We start from the raw sequence: 25,118 nt of genomic DNA on the forward strand, positions 1-25,118 counted from the left end.
AAAACTAATTGATTGAAATTCTGACAAATGTTTGACTTCAGCTACCTCAAGTGAATTGGATAGGATGCTGTTCAAAATCAATATGGTTCTGGCGGCTTTCTACGGTCATGTTTCCTTACATTCAAAATTAATAGGACTCTTGAGTCCGCAAGCAAAAAAAACAACAACAAAAAGATTGGTTGAAACTCTGAAACATTTAACCCACACAGGCAGATGGGATGCCGTTTTCACAAATAAAAACAAAACAAAATAAATAGTGTACTTGCTCCTGCCGCCATCTATTTGTTTTGTAGTGTCAGGCTAACATCAAGAGCTTCTTCCTATGCATGACCGAGAGCGACCAACGGGTGAAAATTCTCAAAAATCAAGACGGTACAGCGAAAAATTTCACAGTGAGACGAATTGTGTCATTAAATCCTGAGAGTACAGGCACCGGTTGTTTAGTTTTATGTTTTCATTTTGTTTTTGTGCCTAAGGCACTACATTGGAGCCCAACCCTGAAGAACCTGAGAGGAGCTCATTCAGGTAAAAACAAGGAAAAAGGAAGAAAACAAGACGAATAGAACCTTGTCCTCCATTTATTTCATTAAAAACAACATTCAACTCAAAATGTCAAATATGGCCATTCAAATTAGTGCAATATAAGGCATGACACATTCTTCTTTTATACAAAGATCGTGACAGAATAACACCTCAAAGTGCAATTTAAGGACTAACCTCTTCCTTTAAACATGGAGAGTGAATTAAACTCTAGCCTATGTCCACATCATTGAAAAATAAACTTAAAGGTCCCACACCATCAGAATCCCATTTTCCCCACTGCTTTATGCATAACATAGGTTATAATATGTCTGTGATCAGGTTTAGGTTTGATCTCTGCACGGTTTGTCGATTTAACGCAATAGCCTTTGAACACCAAAACAGCTCGCAAACGACAGGATTTAAAATCGCCAACAGTGTGACGTAGTTACACCAATTAGTATTCAAGTACCTGCCCACTTCGCGGTTGCTACATCCCCCACTCATCTCGGGAAAACTTTGCGATTTTAATTAGGATCACCAACATTTTTTCCATTTTCTTTATTTCTATTTGCTAAATGCCAGATTGAGAGATTTTTTTTTTTTTTAGACAAATATATAAAGACAATACTGTAATAGCTAAAACATTGGCTCCGCAAGGTTTTTACTACAATAACTATATTTATGTAGACTGTAGCAGCGGTCACAGTCAACAAAATGTGTGCGACAGATGAACGCTGCGAGCCAATTACATAATTCTGTAATAGTGATTGAACTTTCACTTCACCCATGAGACATGGTCCCCTCCACTGTGGGGTTGTGACTTGTTTTGAGTAGTTGGTATTCTGCTTCACGAATGAAATGAACGCGAGGTCGCGGTGAACGCTTGACCTGGCCGCCGAGATATCGCCTTTCACCAAGGCCAATCAGAGCGAAGCTGTTTTCCATGGGCGATCCAATCAGAGCAAAGCTTATTTCCATATTTTTTCATATTAATGAGAAATGCAGCCGTTTCAACAGCCAGATGTAAAAGATCAACTAGGATAGCTTGAAAAATGACTTCCTGGGCATTTTCTACCTAAATTTGGAACAGCGGTATGTCGCAAGTGTCACACAATGCTTAAGTACGTCGGTATAAATGCTGAAATTTGTGTTACAGCTCAGATGCTGCAATTTTGAGACACGCCATGTTTACCACTGAAATCACTTCACACCAGACACGGACATCTAATTATCCGATTGTGGGATACTGTATCTGCGTGAAAATACACACAACACAATATCCTGCTTTGCTGGGTTCTGTTTGAAAGGCAAAGGCCCATAAATGCAGTTTTTTTTAACTTTAAGTCCCTGCTTGTTGCAATTTTGAGTCGTAGTTTCACAGCAGTGTACAGATTATCAGACTAATTTTTCTTGGTGTGCGTGATCTGTGTAAAAAGATGAATAATAAGATGACTTGCGCAGACTTACGAACTATTTGCCTCCCTCTAGTGGCCAAACGCTTCACCTTCTGCCGTGTTTCGCCAACCCTCGTTTCCCAGGACCGTGCTTCGCGTGACCGCCCCCCACTTGGCGAGGGACTGCGGGCCGGGCCACTCTGACGAACTGCCCCCTTTCCAGGGAGCACCACTTGACTCGGCTGCGGCCCATCAACAGAGCAGAAGGCTAGTGGAGTACTTCTGGATGCCAACGGATCAAGATTAAGTACTGGAGGGACGACGACTGTTCAGACAAGTGATGTTATCGGTGTTCATTTACTGACTTTATTGACATTAAAGCAGGTGCACAATCATGATGAATGAGTACAATGATGTTCACTTACAATGACTCAGCAGTTTTAAGTAAGGAGGGATGAGTAGGGGTAAGATTGGGAGGGGACACTTGCAGCTTTTTTTCATTCACTTAAACGTTTATATTAAAAAAAAAAAAAAAAAAAAAAAAAGAAAAAAAAAAAGAAACAAGGCTTCTACATGATGAGTGATGTCATTTGGGAGATTATTGCCGTATTTCCGGAAAGTGGCGGCCTGGAGCGGGGCGTTACTAAACTGCAGATGCTGGGTGATGCCTTTATTTTTTTTAATATTAAAGTACATTAGCGGTATGTAACAATTTACCTCACGTGAAAAGGCCTTTAAAGGGAAAATAAAATGAAACATTGTGGAGTGACTGGAACCCTGACTGATTGATAGGCAGCTTTTCAAGTCAGCCACAAGACATAACGCCTGGATTTGTTGTCTTAACTACCATATAATGCAAGATAAACTTTACGACGGCACAGGTAACTAGATTGTTAATGTGCCACATTAGGTGCTGCTGTTTTGGTTAGCAACTTCCTAAAGTCTTTGACGTGACCGAAGAATTGAGATAATTACACTTATTACCTTTTGTGAGGAGTTTGTTTTTCAAGTATACCCTACAACTAAATGGGGCCATTATTTGAGGAAATATGGAATGAAGCAGAGCGCTCTGGGCTTTGCGTGAAAGGAAAGATTTACACAAAAAGTCTACCTTAAGAGGTTTAAAGTCACCTGTGATTGGTTGAGGAGGAACTTTCAGGAGCATTTCTTTGATGCAAGAAACATTTTTAAAAATGAAAGCGAGCACAGGCCACCTAAACCAAATGTTTTTACAACCTTTGATGTTTTGTTTCCGGGTGAGCTGATTAGTCAAAACAAGGACAAAGCGCTACAAAGGGGAAAAAAATAAAAAAAACACACCACACATGGCCACAGAACAGGAGCAGAAGGAAGGGGGTGGGAAGCGTTGAGATGTGGCGGTGTTATTCGTGAGTGGTTCATCAATCAATCAATCGATCAATGGCGGAAATGAACGCAAAGCAAAAGGGAAAGTGTAATCTTGTGTGGATGGCGCTTGTTCAATCACCGTCATCCTCCGATTCCTCTTCCTCGGCCGTCTCCAACCACGTGAGCCACTGATTGACCTGAAGGAAGACCACATTTAGGTTCGTACACAAACCTTTCCCAGGTTACGCACGAGGCAATCGGTATCCTGCTTGAGCCTTCTTCACACCTAATTTCCCACTGCGTTACTCATGATAACAAATAAATGACAAGAAATAATCCAGTTAAAAAGTCAAGGCATGCATGGTCACGGTTGTGCAACACGGATGGGTCATACAAGCACTGTACAGTGGTGTCTTGAGGTACAGGTTTAATTTGCTCCGTGACCACGATCATAACTCAAAACACTATCATTTAATTTAATAATTTATTTATATAATTTTTTATTTTATAGTAATTTAATTACAGTAAGTTAGCACCCATTATTTCTGTCATGTTGTAATGTTGGTTTGACCTGACCGATTAGAATACATGATCTGACTAGACCAGCGATTTCCAACCTTTATGGAGCCAAGGCACATATTTTACAATTGAAAAACTTCACAGCACACCCACAAACAAAAATGTCACAAACAGTGGATACATTAATTACTGTATGTACAACCCCAATTCCAATTAAGTTGCGACGTTGTGTTAAACAAATAAAAACAGAATACGTTTTGCAAATCATGTTCGACCGATATTTAATTGAATACACTACAAAGACAAGATACTTAATGTTCAAACTGCTAAACTTTATTGTTTTTAGCAAATAACCATTACCTTAGAATTTTACGGCTGCAACACGTTCCAAAAAAGCTGGGACAGGGTCGTGTTTACCACCGTGTTACGTCAGATTTTCTTTGAACAACATTCAATAAACGTTTGGGAACTGAGGACACTAATTGTTGAAGCTTTGTAGGTGGAATTCTTTCCCATTCTTGCTTGATGTACAGCTTCAGTTGTTCAACAGTCTTGGGTCTCCGTTGTCGTATTTTACGCCACATAATGCTCCACACATTTTCAATGGGTGACAGGTCTGGACTGCAGGGAGACACGTCTAGTACCCGCTCTCTTTTACTACGAAGCCATCCTATTGTAACACGTGCAGAATGTGGTTTGGCAATGTCTTGCTGAAATAAGCAGGGGCGTCCATGAAAAAGACGTTGCTTGGATGGCAGCTTATGTTTCTCCAAAACCTGTATGTACCGTTCAGCATTAATGGTGCCTTCACAGATGTGGAAGTTACCCATGCCATTGGCACTAACACAGTTCCATACCATCATAGATGCTGGCTTTTGAACTTTGCGTCCATAACAGTCGGGATGGATCTTTTCCTCAGAGGACACGACGTCCACAATTTCCCAAAACAATTTGAAATGTGGACTCGTCGGACCACAGAACACTTTTCCACTTTGCATCAGTCCATCTTAGATGAGCTCGGGCCCAGAGAAGCCGGCGGCGTTTTTGGGTGTTGATAAATGGCTTTTGCTTTGCATAGTAGAGTATCAAGTTGCACTTACGAATGTAGCGGCGAACTGTATTTACTGACATTGGTTTTCTGAAGTGTTCCTAAGCCCACGTGGTGATATCCTTTACACATTGATGTCGGTTTTTGATGTAGTCCCATCTGAGGGATCGAAGGTCACGGGCATTCAATGTTGGTTTTGGCCTCTCCGCTTACATGCAGTGATTTCTCCAGATTCTCTGAACCTTTTGATGATATTATGGACCATAGATGAAATCCCTAAATTCCTTGCAATTGTACGTTGAGGAACATTGTCCTTAAACTGTTCGACTATTTTCTCTATTTGCTAAAAACAAAGTTTTATCAGTTTGAACATTAAATATCTTGTCTTTGTAGTGTATTCAATTAAATATAGGTTGAACATGATTTGCAAATCATTGTATTCTGTTTTTAGTTATGTTTAACAACGCCCCAACTTCATTGGAATTGGGGTTATTCTTCCTGCCATCTAATAGAAGACCATTCATTTGTTTTGTCTGTCACTATGCCTCACTGGCATAAATAGATGAACAAAAATACATCATTGTAAATATAATTTTTGAGCAAATAAGTACACAAGTGTATAGAGTAAATGAACAACTCATTTAAATAGACACATTGCTCCATCTTGTGATCGGTTATCGTTTTTTTTTTAAACTCGCTGATCGGCCCCAAAAATCTTGATCGTGTAAAACCTAGTAATAACGTAACTGAACAGAATGTAAAGAATGTAACTGTTTGTGCATCACGATTCATACATTGCGGCGCCTTAGTGTGGGTGACTTGGCCACCAGCGGCAGTATAATACAGTCATGCAGACAAACGAACAGTTTCACAACTACGGTGAGTTAGCTGCAATAATAAGAGTTCGTTTTCAGAGGATAAAGAATATGTCTTTGAGCATCATTAAATAATCTGTCTACATGTGTTGCTCAACCACTTGTGTTCAAATACCCGTTTCTTAAAGCATTACAACACCGCAACAAAGATAGTACTTGTTAACCTGTCTATGGCATTTCCCATAATGTGTTGGAATTAAACTAGCGGATTTTAAGGCAAAGCTATGTGGTTGATTTAAATACACAAAGTGTACTTCTCTTTGCATTAAACAGCTTGCAGCTTCTTTTTTGAAGAACTGTTCAATCTGCCAAACTGCTGCTTGTTGTGAAGTGAGTTGAGTTCAGTGCCACCATACAGCTGTTGTAGACCAAACTTTTGCTTGCAAATCAAAGTTAGAGGGGCAACACTTCATTAATTCATTCATTTGATAATCAATTGTTTACAGACATTTAACTTAAACTATCCAAATCCTTGGAATTTCAGCCTCTCAATAGTAAATATTCTCAGACTTCTGTGGTCTCTCATGAAAGCAGACATATTTTTATTTGTTTAATCAAAATAAGACAATCGCAAATATCAAATAAATTTTTTATCCGTTTGAAAAATAGATTAATCGATTATTAAAATAATTGTTAGTTGCAGCACTCGCGTCCCCCCCGCCCCCCAAAAATATAATTAAAAAAACGGCCAGCGACAGCTCTGATCTTGAAAAACTTCAGTAGGATCACTCGTATATCGAGGCACCACTGTATTGTGATGATCCCTCGTAAATTATTAACAACTGCCACTTTGCACAACACTAATGAAAGGATGACTGGAAATAACCCAAAGTCCACTGCATCCTCGGTCACGCAAGGACATTCCCCGTCAGTTATTCTTTATGTCTATTACATTGCATAATAGAAATTCACTAAAGAACTAGAAATAAGACGATGGCAAGTCTGGCACAATTCAAACAGCTTAAGGAGAGTCTGGCCAAATTTGGTTAAAAACAAAGCCGTTTACATTAGGCAATTTATTTAGAAACAAAATCAAAGTATATTATATTGACGATACCTGGAACAAAGCTTTTCCTTTTCCAGGGAATTCTTGGGTAATGTCTTCTTTCCATGCGAGGAAGGCTTCTTCTTCAATGATCTCCATGTCATAGAAGTTGACAAAGTAGCGCAGCAGCATGCCTTTAAAAACAAGAAGACTCAATATGAATATGAAACATATACAGCACATTGTATACAATATATTGACACTGATTGGCCACTTCATTGGGTACACAATCTAGTGACATCGAATGCAAAAAGTGTGACTTTCACATAGATCTGCAACAATTAAAATAAAAAACTATTATCTAATCGATTAACTGTTTAGACTGCAGGGGTGTCAAACTAATTTTTGTCGCGAGCCACATCATAGTCATGGATTCCCTCGGATATCAAGACTAAATCCATATGCCCTTCTGTCACGTCACTTTCTGTTTATAGTCATCTTTTCACATCAGTGTGCTCCCTTTGTTGAATAAAGTCTGTAAACATGCATCTTCTGTTGTTTTGTTTTGGGGTCCAAATATATTGGGTTTGACGCAGCCGTAACATATTCCAGCTGGGGCCAATTCTCAAAATATTCGATTGTGACAGTCCTACACACTGCTATGCTAATATAAAAAACAGATCTTCTGTCTTTGTGAAAAAGTGTTAAGCTCCTTTTACAGCACATATAAAAGCCATATTTTAACACCATTTTGGATATAACACCAAATGCTGACGGAACACTTCAAATTTTCCGATTAACATGCTACTGTGTGAAAGTGCGTGAAATACGGTTAAATTCTGGCTGTTTCCATAAACCACGAATATACAATAAATTATAGTCCGAAAAAAGTTTAATATTACAAACTTATCTTACAAAATACAATCCATCAGGTTAAATATTAGCACAAATCATGGAGCAGTCCTTAAATGGTTCAGCTTCTACCTGGAGGAAAGGAGTTATTTTCGAACCATTGGAAGTGTTCAATCTCATCGAATGGCAATGAACTATGGGGTCCCTCAAGGGTCAGTTCTTGGACCCTCCTGTTCAGCCTGTATATGCTACCCTTGGGTCATATTCTTCAGAACTTTAATTTTGACTATCATAGCTATCCAGATGACACACAGTTATATCTGGCAGTGTCGCCAGATGACTACAGGTCAATTGAGGTGTTATGTCACTGTCTAAAACAGATAAATAACTGGATGAGTCCGAAACCTTGGTGTTCTGATGGATTCCGACCCTGACTTTCAACAGTCATATCAAATCAATTACTAAAACTGCCTTCTACCATCTGAAGGACATAGCGAAGTGTGTCAAGCAGACCAGGAGAAGCTCATCCATGCTTTTAGCTCAAGTAGACTTGACTATTGTAATGGTCTTCTGACTGGACTCCCTAAAAAGAGCATTAAACAGCTGCAGCTCATTCAGAATGCTGCAGCTCGGGTTCTGACCAGAACAGAGAGGTCAGAGCAAATTACTCCAATTCTAAAGTCTTTACACTGGCTTCCAGTCAGCTTTCGAATAGATTTTAAAGTTCTGCTACTGGTCTATAAATCACTAAATGGTTTAGGTCCTGAATACATGAATGAAATGCTAATGGAATATAAACCAGTATGGCTCTGAGATCGACAGACTCAGGTCAAATAGTGGAGCACAGAGTCCAAAGCAAACATGGTGAAGCAGCATTTAGCTATTATGCTGCACACAAATGGAATAAGTTGCCAACAGAAGTGATGTCAGCCCCAAGTGTGAATGTTTTTAACTCCAGGTTAAAAAGTTTTTTTTCCTCATGCTTTTTAGAGCATTTCCACTTTTAAATGATTTTTCTTGCACCGTACGCTGTTTTAATTTTTGTTTTTTTTCCCCCTCGTTTTAAATGTTTATAAGCGTTTTTTTCTCCCCCTTTGTTTTAAAATGCTTTTAATCATGTAAAGCACATTGAGTTACCTTGTGTATGAAATGCGCTATATGAATAAATTTGCTTTGCTTTACAACATTAACCTTAAAAATAATGGGCCTACAGAAGATTTCATTTCTAAAAAATGCTCTGGAAGTGCATGTATACATGCCCATGTGACAAAAAACCTCCGGAGCTCCCACTAACAATCCAGGCTAAACATAGCTCCTCTGCAACATATGATGCTTGTCTATCACTTCAGCATACAGTGGAACCTTGACAAAACGGACCCCGATAGAACAGATATCGGATAAAACGGATGGTCGGGACTGAACAATGTATCCAAAAATTGTTTCCATTTGTCGCTTACACTGCCATTGACAAAGTCTGTAAGTTCCAGAATTGGCTGCTAATGGTCACCAGCGCTATGGCGCAATGCAGGCAGAGAATGGGACCGACATATTTCCGGGTCACAGATATACAATATGACTATATCCAAAAGACGTGCCTCCCGTGGCGGCCATTTTGAAGTCGGGCTTTGACAAGGCGTAATGGTTACATCTATTGTCTATTGTGCATGGAGCGCTGGCAGAGAGGAAGCAGCATGGCTACGGTGTTAACTCTGAAGGATACAAAACACAGGTGTTTGGAGTCTGGAAAAAGCTATTTTTGGTTCAGTAACAGTTTTTTTTTTTGTCAAGCCGTTCGCCATTGGCAACAGATTTGGAAATAGGAGGTACACTAATTCCTCACGGCTCATGAAAGCGACTCGCGTATAAAGAGTCCTGTACGTCAGCAATTTCATTATGACCAAGCATATCGACATGGCAAGTTTGAATAAAGTGTGAAACTTGCAAAAGTTTTCAAGCCTTTTTTTTTTTTTTTTTTTTTTATATTTACTTACAATAACGTTGTACTGCACTGGACATTTTAGGCCACGAAAAAAAAAACAACTACAAAGGAACCATATTGTACTGCAAAATGGGTGCATCTGGCCTTAAAATAAATAAGGGTTTCAACGTAACAGACAATCGGCTATATCGGACGACCCCCGCCCCTATTAGTCTGTTATATCAAGGTTCTACTGTACTTCCTTGTAACTGTACTGCTTTCCTATTTGGACACAGGAAAAAGTTACTGCAATGTTGACGAGAGTCTGTAAAAAAAGAAGTCCAAAGTTTGCTATTATTTTACACACAAAAAAGAAAGTGCAATGTGTCTACTGCAAAGCAGAACTTGCGTGCCACAATAACAACACTTTTACGATCATCAATACAAGTTAAAGTATTGATGTTAGCTAATTTAATCAAGCTAACTACTGTTATTTAGAATGGACTGTAATTAAGTGGGCATGGCTAAGACGCAGCTGCTGGTGCACTTTCACTTTATTGAACAAACCCGAACAAAAAAGAAAAATTAAATTCATTCATACTGACCCCCAGGCACTCACACAGACTGACTCTCATTGGCACACGTCACTCACCAGATAGGCCTCACATTTTAAATCTACACACATTCAACGTGACAGATATTAGAGTTTACAAGTACACAAAAATAATACCTGCAGCCCACATTCATATTTTGTATTCGTAATGTTGTTTAATAATGCAAATTCAATTTTTATCCAGTTTCTCAATTCATCATTGGGATCATCGGTAATATACCCGATTCTAAAAATATTAACGGAACCAACCAAAGCAGCACGTGCTCTTTCAGACAGCAACAATCAAATTGGGGTGCACCTAATAGCGTGCCCTGATTGGCAGCAGCGGTATTTGCATACCTTTGGGGAAGCCATTGGCGTTGCAGTGCACCTGCAGGGCGTAGAGGGCGCTGACCTGCAGTTGGGCGTGGTCGTGGAGGAACTTTTGCATGACAGGCTTAAAGGCCAGGAGCAGGGTCTTCTCCTGCTCCAGCTGCTCCTTGGAAGGGGCCGACAGCTGCTCGTCACCCTCGGACATGCACAGCTCCTGGGCAATGTACTGCAGGAAGCTGCGATGAGAAAAGAAGGTTCACAAAGGACCTTCCTGTGTCTTGTGGGAATACTTTCTAAAACTGTAATAAACCCCAAGAGTTGTGTTTTTAGTCTATTCCTTGCAAGAAAGAGGTTTTACTGCTTACTTACCATTACTTAATAAACATAAGCTGCTTCGTGATCACAAACACACAATTGTTTGCAGTTCATTGAAAGATATCGCATGAGAATAACCTGCTTCTTCAACACATCTAAAGACAAACATCAACTGGTCTCGTGATGATAAACATTGTTTAAAGCTACTTCAAACACAACTTTGGCCAATGAGCTACACGCTGCTTCTCCAAACAGAAAGCGCTTAATGTTCACAAACATACAATTGTTTAGTTAGTTGATCATACCAGAATAACCTTGCCCAATGAGCTAGTTGCTGGTTTATACAGTCTAAAGTCAGAACCATCTGATCAAATGTAACAGGCCTCTGGATCTTGATGACAAACATACAATTGTTTACAGCTACTTGGAACATAACGTGCTGCTTCACCAAACCTGAAGACAGAAGCCAGTCACCTACTCTCTGTTAAAGAATTGATAGTCTTAAACTGTATATTTTTGTCTTTTTTATTTATTTAGATTTGATAGTTTTTCCCCTACCTGGTCATGAGGATGTTGACAAAGCCTTTGTCAGTGTGGAGCTTGGGGGAGATGTTGTCCTTGATCCACTTGTAGATGGACTGTGGAGACGGGTCTGCCGTGATCTGCTTCAGCAGCTCCTTCTCCAGCTTGAGCAGCGGGAATAGGAAGCTCAGGCCCTTGCCTTCCAGGATCTCTAGCATGCGATCCTTGTTCTGGTCAATTTCTGCACAGTGGATGAGGGTTTATCAGTGACTCCTCACAACGAGAAGCTTCTGGATTTCTTCCTGTGCTAAATACGCCTTTCAAGAAAACTTCAGGGTTCAAACCACCTTCTAGCATCGAGCATCAAACTATTAATATTAGCATTAACAACAACAAAAAAAAATATTTTTTTTATTACAATATTAAAATAAACAATTTTCACATACTTTACATACTTTATTCTTTTTTTACCTTGTCTAAATAACCTGGCCTATCTGTCCTTTCTACAAATATAAAGTGGCCTTGAGCACAAATGTTTGTCCACTCTTTTACTAAACAGTATTTGAACAATAAATGCAATGGTTAAAATTACTGTAATCTCCCTACACTCCCTTAGGGTAACTTTAGAGATTTTACTGTAAATTGGAGGTGTGAATGGTTGTCGTGTGATGGACTGGTGACAAGCAGTATAGAAAAATAGATGGCCATTATGGCTCTACCTGGCAGCATCTTCTGCATGTTGACTTTGCTCTGCTGGAAGATGTCAGTGAGCCACTCGCGGTCCTTCAGCTTGGCGGTCTGTTGCAGGCAGAGGAGGAAGAGCGGGAAGTGGGTGCCGTTCTCCAGTGGGTGTGCCAGCTCGGCCACGCTCAGCAACTCGGCGATGACAGCCCGCGCGGCAAACTGGGCCAGGTAGGACTTGACCAGGGGCACGTCCACCTCGATCTTGGGGCACTGGTCCAAGACGTTGAGGAAAGCCTGTGAAATGAGAGATGTGATCTTGCAGTCCCATTTCCGGAGACAAAATTTGCAATATTTCGCCAGCATGTGGACCTGCATGAAGTTCTCGGCCGTAATGAGTCCATCAAGGCGCAGTGCGTGGATTAGGGTGCTGGCGTGCTCCTTGTCTTCGTCGGGTCGTTCCAAAGAGCACATGATGATCTTGCTCAGCATCTCGGGGAGGAAGTGCTTGGGAGCCTTCATGTAACGCAGACCGGTGACCGCCTCGCTCAGGTTCTTGCTGGTGAAATACTCGCTCATTGTTGCCTCCTTTGGAAATTCATAAAAAATGTAATATCTCCTTGACATTCTATGAAAGTCTCATAATGGCTCATAGATTAGGCAGGTGTACAGTGAAACTATGCATATCCGTAGTTCGGCAATCACAGATTTTTTCAGATCAGTTATTTGCTGAAAAACTCACCTAGTGCTTGTGTGCATATTTGTTTGCACGTGTGTGATGCCATGTCAGTTTGTGCTGGCATGTTACTTAAAATAGTATGCGAGCTAATATTGAAGAGCCTCATGTGAAAGTGCTTTGTTTGTGTGGAATAATTTAATGACTGAATACAGTCATTTGTAATATTGGTTCATGATTGTGTACACGCTAGATTAGGGGTCACTAAAGTGGTGCCCGTGGGCTCCAGGTAGCCACCAAGGACCACATGAGTAGCCCTCAGGACTGTTCTAAAAATTGCACAGCAGTGAAGGGACATGGTGATTTTCTAGAAATGTTGTAGAAGTGATCATTTGACAATATAAACACTGCCAGAGATTTACGGAAATATAGTGCTGCGTATTGATATTTATCTGTTTCCCAATGATTGGGAGAAATTGTATCAGTGCCTTCATACAAATGAATACCATTAATTAGAAATTATTACATATAATAACCACATATTACTAAAGGTACTTTGATTTCAGAAGTGTACATCCAAGTGGTGGGCACGGTGGCCGACTGGTTAGAGCGTCAGCCTCACAGTTCTGAGGTGCGGGGTTTAATCCCCGTCCCCGCCTGTGTGGAGTTTGCATGTTCTCCCCGTGCCTGCGTGGGTTTTCTCCGGGCACTCCGGTTTCCTCCCACATCCCAAAAACATGCATTAATTGGAGACTCTAAATTGCCCGTAGGCATGACTGTGAGTGCGAATGGTTGTTTGTTTCGATGTGCCCTGCGATTGGCTGGCAACCAGTTCAGGGTGTACCCCGCCTCCTGCCCGATGACAGCTGGGATAGGCTCCAGCACGCCCGCGACCCTAGTGAGGAGAAGCGGCTCAGAAAATGGATGGATGGATGGACATCCAAGTGGTAACCCTTCACATTAAATCAGTACCAAAAAAGTAGCTCTCACTTTCAAAAAGGTTGGTGGCCCCTGGGCTAGATGCATGGTTTTGATGCTGATAATTCTTTGTATGACTTCTTTACTGTGGTCTGTAGCAACACAATCCAAATGGAATACCAATGTGTGTTTTAAAGTGACTAATTTCACCCATTTGGGTGCCTTAATGCTCCAATCCCACCCACTGTTCTGTGGTAAAGGAAAAGGAGAAGAACTCTTGGTCCTTCATAGACATGTCCTGTGGTCTGACATAATTAAAACTGAACTCTTTGGCCATAAAGAGCACCGTTACATTTGGAGGCAAGGGGGGGGGGCTTGTAAGCATGAGGACACGATCCCAAAAGTGACATATGCGGGCGGCAGCACCAAGTTTTGGGGTTGTTTTTTCTACAGGAAGGACTGGTTCACCGCACAAAATAGATGGCATCAGGACAAAAGAACATTGTGTGGAAATATTGAAGCAACATTTCAAGACATTAGCTAGGAAATTAAAGCTTGGATGCAAATGGTTCTTCCAAGTGGACTGTGACCCGAAGCATACAATGTATTTCCAAACTAATTACAAAGTGGCTTAAAGCTGAAGTCAGTGTTCTGGAGCGGCCATCACAAAGCCCTTATCTCAATCCCGAGGAAAATCTATGGGCAGACCTGAAAAGGTGTGCGAGCAAGGCCGGCTACAAACGTGGCTCAGTTCCACCAGTTCTGTCAGGAGGAATGGGCCAAAATTCCAGACTATTGTGAGAAGCTTGTGGGAGGATATCTAAAACATTTGACCAAAGTCATGTAGTTTAGAAGCAATAGTGTCAAGTCCTATTGAAATGTATATAAACTTGAGACTTTGAAGAAAGTCATGAAAAATTGTTCCCCCCAAAAAATCCTCACATTATTCTACCATTTACCAAATACAAAAAAAAAAAAATTTGAAATCCTAATTGACCTAAACAGGGCAAGTTTAGTCTCATTTCATCTCAGTGAGGGAGAAGAAAGTCTTTTTTTAATCTAGTGTGTGACTGTAAACATCTGGTTTCAACTCCTATAGCCCTATAAAGTAGGGTCTCCGGGAGAGTAAGAAAATATCAGCACCTGCTACCAGTGGGCTCAATTCGGCATGCATGTAGATCAATAAAGAATCTATCCTGTGAACAGTGTAGGTGGCCGTTTTAGTTTGAAGGTGCCCGTTTCGAGTCATGATAATATTGTTGACCTACCGTCAACTTCAGCAGCTCCTCCCTGGCAGGAGGTGGTTTCTTGTTGATCTTGGGAGGCTTCTCTTGGATGGGCGGTGGGTTGGTCTTCAAGCCGAGCTGAGGGGGCTGAGGTGAAAGGTTGTGTAATTAATATACAGGGTGCTGCCCCCCCCCCAAAAAAAACACCACAACCTTACCGACTGTCCATTACTGGTTTCAGGCGCAAGTAACCCTAAATAATGGCAAACGTCCAAATAACTTGAAAGAAAATTTGTCATGAAGTGCCACTCCAAGTACAAAAAAGATGTGCAGATCGTTAAGAAGAGCGTTTCACAGGGATCCACGAATGTGAGACACCATTTCTTGCATTAGAGATAAGTTGGAGGCAGACAGAACTGTTCCAGAAGACCTCAGACATCCACCAGTCCCATAAGAGAAGAAAAATTGGTGGAAATGCTCTTGTGATCCCCAAAGAAACCTCTAGGACAATCTGGTTCTGAAATTATCCATCGCATGTTAAAGCGAATCAGCACACAGGAAAGAGTAGATTAGACACGGGGGAGAAGACTATTTCTATTTACATTTCATAATAAAGTGCTATTTTCTATATTAAAAAGTTTTTTGTTTTTTTTTAAATAAATGTGCAGTTATCGGCGGGCTGGAACGGATGGATTACTGGAATTTCAATTAATTTCAAAAAGGAAAATTTATTTGATACATGAGTAATTTGAGTGACAATCTTGGTAAAGGGAAGAATAATCTAGTAGGGCAAGGCCACTGCACATTTTTGGGGACACCCAGTATACTTTAAAACAGGAGTGTCAAAGTCATTTTTGTCACACGCCACATGCAGTTACGATTTCCCTCAGAGGACCGTTATGACTGAAATGTTTAATTGCCTTATCATAGTATTCCGTATAAACAACAAATGGATGGATAACTAGTTTTGAAATCAGAAGTTCAACTTTTGTTTATGTTACTGTAAAAAGGGGGTTAGTAAGAAAATCCCCAAATTACTAATTATTACACATGACAATGTGAAATTTTTATACAAATTTTAGCAAAAATCATGGAAGTCGACACACATGATTTGCTTTTGCTGAATTAAGTGACACCTGCATCTTTTTTTTTTGTTCATGTACAAGACCTGCTTACCTGTCCCAGAGGTGGCGTTTGTGTGCGAGGGGGCTGGGCACTGGGGGGCATCATGGAGGGGATCTGCGGCGTGAGTTTAGGAACCTGGCTCTTGTTGAGGAGGAATGACTGAGCCGGTCGCAGGCTGATCTGCAGGAGGAACGTTGACACGCATGTGTTTGCAAACACACACACACACACACACGGCATTAGTCTCATACTTAAACAAAAACACCAGCTGAGCACCAAATGTGGTCACGCCCTCAGATCTCATAATCACAGTCAGAGGACCACCAACCAGCGTGAGGAAGAGGAGCAGAGGAGGAAGGAGAGAAAGATGGAGGTGGAGAGGACTGGTGGCAGTTTGCTTCCTCAGAATAACGCGTCTTTCTATAATCAGCGAGCACTAGAAGGAAGAGCGCACACTGGCGGGTGCGGCAGAAAGAAGAGTGACAACAGTTACCTCGTCCGCATTAAGCTGTCCTTTCTTGCTGAACCGAGGGGGAATGTCCTTGGACTGGACCTGCTGCTGGGCCGCATGGCTCTGGCTCTGGCTGAGGAAATGCTGGTTCTGAACCTGTACAGACAGAGCAGGCAGTGAGAGATTTGGTACGGGACAACGTGCCAGGAGCGGGAATGCACTCGCTAACCTGGTTGGACTTCACGAAGGAGGACTTGGGCCCGATGTCGAACTGTGACTGCGGCTGAGGAGCGACATGGCCGCCGTGGCCGTTGAAGAGCGGGTTGGTGCGATGGCGTCCCATGGTGGGCGAGTACCTGTCCTGAATGACTCCCGGACCTGTTCCAATCCCACTGCCTGGTGGAGGACCGCATGCAAAAATGTTTTTTTTTAATTTATATATATATATATATATATATATATATACACATATACATACACACACACACACACAAATTTACCTGACCATTCATACCTGGCATTTGTCCAAACATGTCCGCCAATCCGCCGAGCGTCTCCCTGTCCAGTTTCATTCTGTTGGGCATGAAGGGGCTTTCCAGGAAGAAGTCCATCCTCATGCCCTGCGACATGGGTGCTGGGATGAAAACACCCAAATCCTACAGACAAAAATGTAAGTAAAATAAACACAACAACATACAAGCGTTTTGCTCGTGGATGTGGTGCGTCCGCTGACCTTCACTGCGTCCTGTCGGATCTGGTTGATCGTCTTTGGTCCGTTGTCGAGGAAAGCCTTGCGGGGGACCCAGTTGTTCTCTCGCAGCTCCACTGTGTCTTGCAGCAGGAAGCGAATCCTTGCTGGCAGATCCTTGTTGTTCATTAAGGATCGCATACGGCCAAAGTACTGATCCATTAAAGACTGTGGCGATGGGATGGGGCAAATGTTACCCAAAAGATTTAACTCAACATCACACTGAAACATCACAGGAAAAACCAAAATTTTCCACTAAGCTCCACTTAGGTGCTTTATCCATCCTCAATAACCTAAAAACACACTCACACAAATATGATTTAAAGGAATAAATTAAGTGCTACGCAACGATAAAAGTGCTTCATCTGTATAATCATACATTTTCAGTGTTGAAAAGAGTCAGTGCTTTTGGAATAAAAACTTTCTAAATCTACAGTCTTTCATGCACCTGTGTCGCTTCCCTGTGGGCTGTAGTTGAAACAGTGTGTTGGGGTTAGGTTAGAACAGTCTTGTGATATTTGAATGGCTTTAGAAAGTAGTCTACAGTTTGCCATTTCTTCTAAAGGTTGAGGGCCGGGCCAAGCAATGATTTCCTATGCAAAGTTACGGCAAAGTTTTGGCGTTCAATTAAATACACAAAGTGTAAGGGAGTGGCAATAGACATCTTGACAAGCACTTGGCCTCTTTTTTGAAGAATCATTCACTTCCAAACTACAGCTTATTGTGAAATTTGCTACAAGCTTCTAGCATTCGTAACTAAAAATTTTGCTCACGACTCAAGACAAAAAAAAAAAAGAAAAAGAAAAAAAAAAGCAACAGCTCATATCTTGGAAACTCAGGTTATATTTCACCCAATGCATAGTGAATCTGTATAATAAGACACTCACTTTTTGAATTGAACTGGTGAAATAAATGTAAGTTTTCCTGTGATATTCTACTTTCTCGAGATGCACCTGTATGAAAAATTAGCCACTGGTGGAGTCATGCATGCGCCATTCAGAGGGTGATCTTGAGGGAATCTCAGTCTCTCCAAAAACACGACAAGTGACTAGATTTGTTGCTAGTTGCTTTTCTAAAAATAATAGTCTCTCCTTAAATATAGTGACAGTTGCTAAATTGGCCAGGCTGAGTCGGCTCGCTTCATTGCAAGAGCCACCACTGGCTGTCATGGTAACTAGTTGTACTTGGCCTTTGCATGAGACAAAAAAAACACAACGACCTCAAAAAGACATGGTTAGTTGTGCTGAAATTCTTTAAACTTTGTATATTTTGACCCCAGAATGCCACAGGCCTTTCACTGAGTCATCCACAAACTCTTAAGAATTAAATAAATGCTTAATACTTTGTCTCCTTTAGAAGATGTATATTGGTTGAAAACGGGGCCTCCTGAATGGATTTCTATTAAATGCTGAAGACTTGTGTGGGCGGCGACCGCGCTGACGTCACCGCGGCTATCCGTGCAGTTTGCCTTTATACTCGAGCGCAACCGATGCGCGCTGTTTTGAAAATGTCCTGCAGTTCTCCTCCAAGTCGTGGGTGCCGCTACGGCTGGTATTGGCTAGGACACCACAGGGTGGAGTTTCCTCTGCATTTTATGGCCATTTCCTGTAGCCGTTTTTACTTTCCTTTCCGGAACAAGGAACAAAGCAAAAACAATTATGACCGTGGAACAGTGTCTGCTAAAACAAATGTACCTAGATGACCAGATGATGCATTTAATTATACTGCAAAATCGATCCAGAAGGCGGCAGCGTAGGTGGTATGTGGAACCAAGGGGAAAGCAGAGTATGTCATCACATGTGACTAAAACGGACCAATCACAAGAGATGATCTCTGCGGCATTCTGCGCGCGGCGACAATTTGTGCCTTGTGTGCGTCAAGTGCTGCGCGGCCCTATGCGTCGTTCACGTGATGCAATGCAGGCGCTGTCGGCCGCGCAAGCGCGGGAGTATAAAGAGACCTTAAGGTTTGTCTGAGTGGTATTACCTTTGCTTTGTCATGGTCGAGTCTCGGCCCGACAGTTCTCATTATCTGACAGAGACACTCCAGATCCTCACCCATATCCTTAAGTTGGACTCTTTTCTTCTTTTCCAGAAGCTTTGAGAGAGAAAGGAGGGAGGGTCACACAAGTCTTTTGGAAGAACATTATTTCCAAAAAGAGTCATGGACGTGTACCGTCTTGATGCACTTATGAAGGATAGATTCGTGGATGAGGTCGAGTTTGCCAAGTTCCCCGATGAATTTAATGTTGCCAAGCATCTTGATCTTGGCAATGGCTCTCTGTTCCTCCTCCTCAGAAGTGAGAGGGTTGTCATGTTTGTCATAGACTGTGAGGACATGAGGAGGCGGTTAGTCAGACAAATTAAGCAGAAACAACATCATGATAATGTTGGAGGCCCCTGTGTCAGTACACTCACTCTCAACATTTCTGGCGCGGTTTTCAAATTCATCTTGAAGCTTGGAAATCAGCAGTCTTCTGAAGGTCTGAAAGAGCAGGACAGTCGGTGTGAAAGGATAACTGTTTTTTTTTTAAACAAAAAGGGTAAATTTTGCACATTTAAAGTGTGTAACTATATTTTGTAAAAAATAAAAAAACATTTTTATTAAAAAACATTTCACCCAAGCCACTACTAGAGGAGATGACACAACAGCTCCGCTATCATTTTGCTGTATTTTCCTCTTTCGTATTTTATGTCTACTGCAGATATGCCTGCATTGGCCCACTTGGTGGTGCAGCAAAAACGAAATGCAGAAATTACATACTGGAAATTAGGCATTTTACTGAGCAATCTGTGGAGCTACTTTTTGTAAAAAAAAAAAAAAAAACTAACATTATTTTATAGCATAAAACAATCATACACTTACTGCGTAAACTAAAAAAATAAAATTGCTTCGAACAAACTCAACACATCTTTCCGAGGGGGTCTTGTCTTTTGGTTTTTGAGAATTAAATATGTTCAATAAAGATTTTTAAAAATAAATGAAAATGTCTTTCTGAGGAGCCTTTAGCTGCCCAACAAGGTGCCACCTAAGTGGCAACAGAATTTACGTATAATAGGTTTAAGTCTGGTGAGATGAGGCAAATAGTCGCCGATGTTTACTTAACTCCAGATGGGGATAAGTGTGTAAAAAAACACGGTACATAATAACCACACCCACAAGTAACCAATATTAAAGTTGGATTTATTATATATAAATATTCTGTGTATATTACATAATATCCAATACCTTAAAAATCTTATAATAAAGTAGTATTAATGTAAACATGAAAGTACAATATACCACAGTATAGCATATTTAAAAAAAGAAACAAGTTTGATTGATTTAATTTCCAGTTTCAAATGACACTAAAATCCATGAAACAGCACCTTTGTACCCATCCTTTGTCGAATGCTGCCACTCTCTATATATATTCGTGATGTTAGTTTAGAAATGTGCTGCACAAATAAATGTGGACATGACCAATGGCAACAACATAAAATGGTGGTTGTCAATACCATATTGTCTCTTCCATATGCCAGCCCTGCAGAAACACATCCTCAGTGCTCATTAACTCATGGACAATAGAACTAATAGCCAACACCTGTAAGCCGTGTGGAACCATAAGCCACCCAATACTATGGCGTCTTCGTACCACATAGGTGCTTGACTGTAAACAAAGTGATATGCTACAAAAGCCCAGATTATAAAATTATCCATGTGTCTTGTAATCATACATGCATGTCTGACATTGGTAAAAAAAACGATCACTCTCATAATTGGTATAGAATTCAACTACTTATTCTTAACTTATTGGAGCCAAACAAAATTACCTCAATACAAATTAATGCAAGAAATGACTTGGATGGCCGGACACTCTGCTCAAGATGGCGGCTAGATCTGCGTGCGTTCAACCAGCCGAGGATCCCACTAATGGTTATTCATCGTTATGGATGACACACTAGGCTACGATGTTTACTTGAGCAAACAAGGACAACGAGTGCTGTTAGTACACTATGTTGTGTGTGTTAACTGTGCAGGAATCACACGCACTGTGCTCTGCTTTTGGCAGGTTTGGATCTCGGTTGAAGGGCCATCAAAGTTTGGTGCGTCCTCTGCCAATCGCAGACATAGCTGAGCATAGAGCGAGCTATACTTGGGCTCTTCTAGGGCTTTGTCCACAATCTGCACGGCAGAGAACAAGCAATCTAGTATCACCTGGTGAAAGCATATGTGTACACATTGAGCGCTGTGCATGCATGTACGTACCAGCAAGATGATACCTTTAAGGACGAGTTTGGAGTCTACGCCCACGTTCAGGAGCTCAAGGCATAGCTTGTCAAACTTATCAGGGGTGAGTTTGTTGAGTATGCTGGAGGAACAAGAACAAACACGTCAGTGTGACACCCAAGGATCAAACACAATCATCTTTGCTTTTGAATTTTGTGTATAATGCGCACCCATGTATAATACGCACCCCCAAAGTTAACCTCAAAATTCTGGAAAACCCTTCTACCTAGGTATAATGTATTTTTACAATGCATGATTTTGCTCCTACCCATATGGTTAAAACGTAATATTGTCTGTATTTTGTTAGTTTTTTTAAACAATTATTCTGAAGTTAAGCACTTTATTTGAACACATACTTTCTTTTTATTTAAATGCTCTTATTTTGAAATTCACAGCCCTAGTTTTATTTAGTAAATGAGAAAACACACAGTTGTGCTCATATGTTTGATTACCCAGGCAGAATTTGTAAGATGTGTACAATTCTTTAAAGAAAACATGAAGGGCCAGGCGAAACCTATTAAATTTTATTTTAATGGGATTCAAATTAAACTGTCAAGCCTTTCAGAAAATCATTATCAAACAAAACATAACCAAAAAGGAATTAATGATGGTTGTTGTTCAGTCATCAGTCGTATTTAAAAAAATAAAATAAAACATTTCACAAATTCTACCTGGGTATGTAAACTTGTGAGCATTTATAAAATGGGAGTTTTTTTTCCATTTCCCCCTATACCAATGTATAATGCACACTATTAACCTCTGACATTTTTTTTTTGGGGGGGGGGATGCGCTTTATACACGAGACATTACAGTAATACATTGGAATGCACTAGTTTTGGCACATTGTTCTTGTTTTATTTTTACCCTCAAGAATTATCATATAGAATTTGATGGGAAACCCCATGTTAAGACATCCGTAGATCGCACACATGAAAACTCAAAACTCATCTCAAACTAATATTTTGAGAATTCAATATCTTTTCAGGGAGCTGCCTCGGAAATAGGAACAGAAAGTAAACACGAGGCAGCTGTGGGACAATTTTAAACCAAAAAACAAAGTTAATATTTTCATCATTCAATATAGCATGGATGGGCAAAGTATGGCCTGCGGGTCACACAGTCCACTCCATTATCTCACAAATACCTGATATTTAGGATCATATTTTCATCCACTCAATATGCAAAAATCAGTAGATTAGACTTAATCCAGTAGCATTTGCATTCAAAGGGGAAAAAAAACCTAGATGTCAAAAGATCCGGTTATATTGCAAATGTGCATTTCTTTTTTATCTGATGCTGATTACTTAAATCTACTAAGTATTTATTCCAAAAAAAAATGTTTTATGGGGGCCGCCATTTTTACGTCATTACGTGTGTCGAGAATGTGACATGTATTCAGACATGCAAACACCAAAGGCATGAAAAAGGTGACATGGAGGTCGGGGTGGTTCTGTGGGGATCCCCCGGTCCCCCGCAGAGAATTGTTTTTATTTTAACATTAATTAAGCCATCTGGAAGACTGAAGAGTACAATAATGCAAAAAACATAAAATTCTTCATGCAGAATTTATTTTATTTTTTTTTTTACACCACTCAAGTAGATGTTGAAATTTAAGATTAAAATTAAATTTGCCTAATTTCTTTGCTTTTTTGTTTTGGCCTCCAACTTGAGGTAGACCCATCTCCACCTGCACCTGATGCCTGCTTCAAACTGTGTCATGAATAGCATCCTCCTCCTTAAGCACTCTCATTCTGGAAAAGAATTGACTACAATCATTGTCTGTTTCACTTCAATTTTCACTATTACCAACTTCAAAGGCTAATCCCAAATGCATCCTCCAGGAAAATATTAAGTGCAATATTTTTCTGTTTTTATTGTCCATTTCTGAGGTAGAAGCTTGTTCATTCTGTGTTGTGACATAATCCCTAACATCGCTCCGTCGCTTAATACATTTAACATTAACATCCGTAAACTAATTAGATAATTGTAGCCGCATTTCCTAATTAATACAAGATGTTCTAGCGGATCAACTCTTGTCGCCGATGTGTGTGCTTCGCGGTTCCGCTGAGACCACAACCAGGTCCACTACCAGCAGCACCTCAACGAGAACATACAAAAGACCAGTGTAACAAATACGACACTGGCTGATCTGATGAGAAATTTTTTTGCTTAAACGTAAGAGTAGCAATAGAGGATGTCTGCTCCAGACATGGGTAGAGTAGCCAAACATTGTATTCAAGTAAGAGCACTGTTACTTGACAATAATGTGATTCAAGTAAAAGTCAAAAAGTAGACCTCCAAAAAATACTTATTACTTCATACATATGCTCGGGAAGCCCAATAGAAGATGACGTGTGAGGTCATGTGACGACCTTGTGTCGTTTGATTGGTGAACTAGACTTAAATGTCACTAGCGCTTAAATTGGATTGACGCAAACAGCGCCCAATACGGAAGTCGAAGTCGTAGTCTTGCGCACAAAATAGTTGCTAAATAAGCAATAAATGATAAATAGCAGATAATAGTAGCGAGCGACATTTGGATCATGGTAACGGAGTAAAAGTACGGTTACTTCTTAACAGCAGAAGCGGCGGAAGTGTTTTTTCTGGTCTTTGGAACTCCTGTGTCAACTCCAAAGCAGATCCTGAGCGCACAGGTGGAACCTCAGGCCAATGTACTCGCACATTAGTCTGTCGTTAAGTATTATTCACAATTACATCTGTGTGTGGATGGTGGACGTGTGTAATGGATCTAGCTGCCAGTGTTCAAGTAGTACGAAACAGGCTTTGATGATTGCGACCCCCCACCCCCCAGGAAAAACTAATCGGATCTATACGATTCAGGTAAATGGACAATTTTGAGTTCAAAACGCGACTAATTTACATGCATGTGTATTCGTCCATTCCTTCTGGTGTCAATGGCTAGTGGCTAACAACTAGGTGCCTTGGCCATTCCCCAGGCCACTGAGCTGGCGCCGGCGAAAGGGAGGAAGTGACATCTCAATTAATGTAGCTCATTGCCTTACATTGGAGTAAGCCTGGTTTGCTAAAAATGGATCAGTAGGAACTGCAACTGTTTCAGGGTGTTAGCATCAGAGGTAAGCGTGCAGATTGATTTCTGCCTATTAAACTGCCTTTGAAAAGCAGTCCACCAGCTGTCGCGAGCCTACCAGGCACTTGCTAGCTAGCTGCTAGACACTAGCCACAAACGCTGGCGAGGTGACACCATATTGTAATCAACAACAGCGTAATAAAGTAGCGATATTTTTGCATATTAAATTAGCGAGTGAACATGATTTGGGGATGGTGTTGTATTGATGTTGATGGCAACAGTATATGATGGGAATATTAACTGCGGTCAGGCCAGCATCCCGTCAAAAAGTCAAAGTCAAGCCGGCCACCACAACGATCATACTAAGCATTACGGTCAATCGCCACCGACACGCAGCGAGGGCCAACTGCAAAATAAAAGCCTAACAAGACATTGACGCCCATGTATTATTTTTTCTGCTTTTATTTTGAAGTTGGCCCTTACAATGCATTGGCGGCACGTTACCATAACGCATTGTTATGAACAATCCTTGTGGCAGTTGCTGAATATTTAACCACTCTGTCTGGCTCTGTCAGTAAATAAAGTGGGCCAGAAGGAAGGACTAATACATGTCACATTCTCACGACTTTGTACACATCAAATTTAAATTATGACATAAAACGGGCGACCCCAGTTGGCGAGCAGATGCAGCGTTAAATTATTATTATTTTTTTTAATAAGTACTTTGTACATTTAAGTAAAGAGCATCAGATA

At 40.8% G+C, this 25,118-nt stretch overlaps 1 protein-coding gene and 1 non-coding gene across 2 annotated transcripts in view; both read right to left on the reverse strand.

Annotated features, from left to right (window-relative positions):
• Positions 1–562: 562 nt before the first annotated feature.
• The window catches only part of eif4g2b (eukaryotic translation initiation factor 4, gamma 2b), a 28,676-nt gene continuing 4,120 nt past the window's right edge, over positions 563–25,118 (reverse strand). Inside the window, exons 4-20 of the mRNA XM_061773935.1 lie at positions 21,296–21,398; positions 21,080–21,211; positions 19,465–19,531; positions 19,223–19,374; positions 19,034–19,144; positions 17,033–17,215; positions 16,814–16,955; positions 16,529–16,695; positions 16,342–16,455; positions 15,900–16,028; positions 14,766–14,870; positions 12,276–12,491; positions 11,942–12,200; positions 11,259–11,463; positions 10,413–10,621; positions 6,763–6,884; positions 563–3,460 (exon numbers count right to left, since the gene is read on the reverse strand). Of these exons, the coding sequence (XP_061629919.1) occupies positions 3,395–3,460; positions 6,763–6,884; positions 10,413–10,621; positions 11,259–11,463; positions 11,942–12,200; positions 12,276–12,491; positions 14,766–14,870; positions 15,900–16,028; positions 16,342–16,455; positions 16,529–16,695; positions 16,814–16,955; positions 17,033–17,215; positions 19,034–19,144; positions 19,223–19,306 (2,112 nt within the window). The 5' untranslated portion in view covers positions 19,307–19,374; positions 19,465–19,531; positions 21,080–21,211; positions 21,296–21,398 and the 3' untranslated portion in view covers positions 563–3,394. The remainder of the gene's footprint in view (positions 3,461–6,762; positions 6,885–10,412; positions 10,622–11,258; positions 11,464–11,941; positions 12,201–12,275; positions 12,492–14,765; positions 14,871–15,899; positions 16,029–16,341; positions 16,456–16,528; positions 16,696–16,813; positions 16,956–17,032; positions 17,216–19,033; positions 19,145–19,222; positions 19,375–19,464; positions 19,532–21,079; positions 21,212–21,295; positions 21,399–25,118) is intronic.
• On the reverse strand, positions 16,136–16,285 carry LOC133478799 (small nucleolar RNA SNORD97). Its single transcript, XR_009788796.1, has one exon. It is a non-coding gene; the product is annotated as a small nucleolar RNA SNORD97 (small nucleolar RNA).

This window comes from Phyllopteryx taeniolatus, chromosome 5 (genome assembly GCF_024500385.1).
Source record: "Phyllopteryx taeniolatus isolate TA_2022b chromosome 5, UOR_Ptae_1.2, whole genome shotgun sequence".
Lineage (NCBI taxonomy): Eukaryota > Metazoa > Chordata > Actinopteri > Syngnathiformes > Syngnathidae > Phyllopteryx > Phyllopteryx taeniolatus.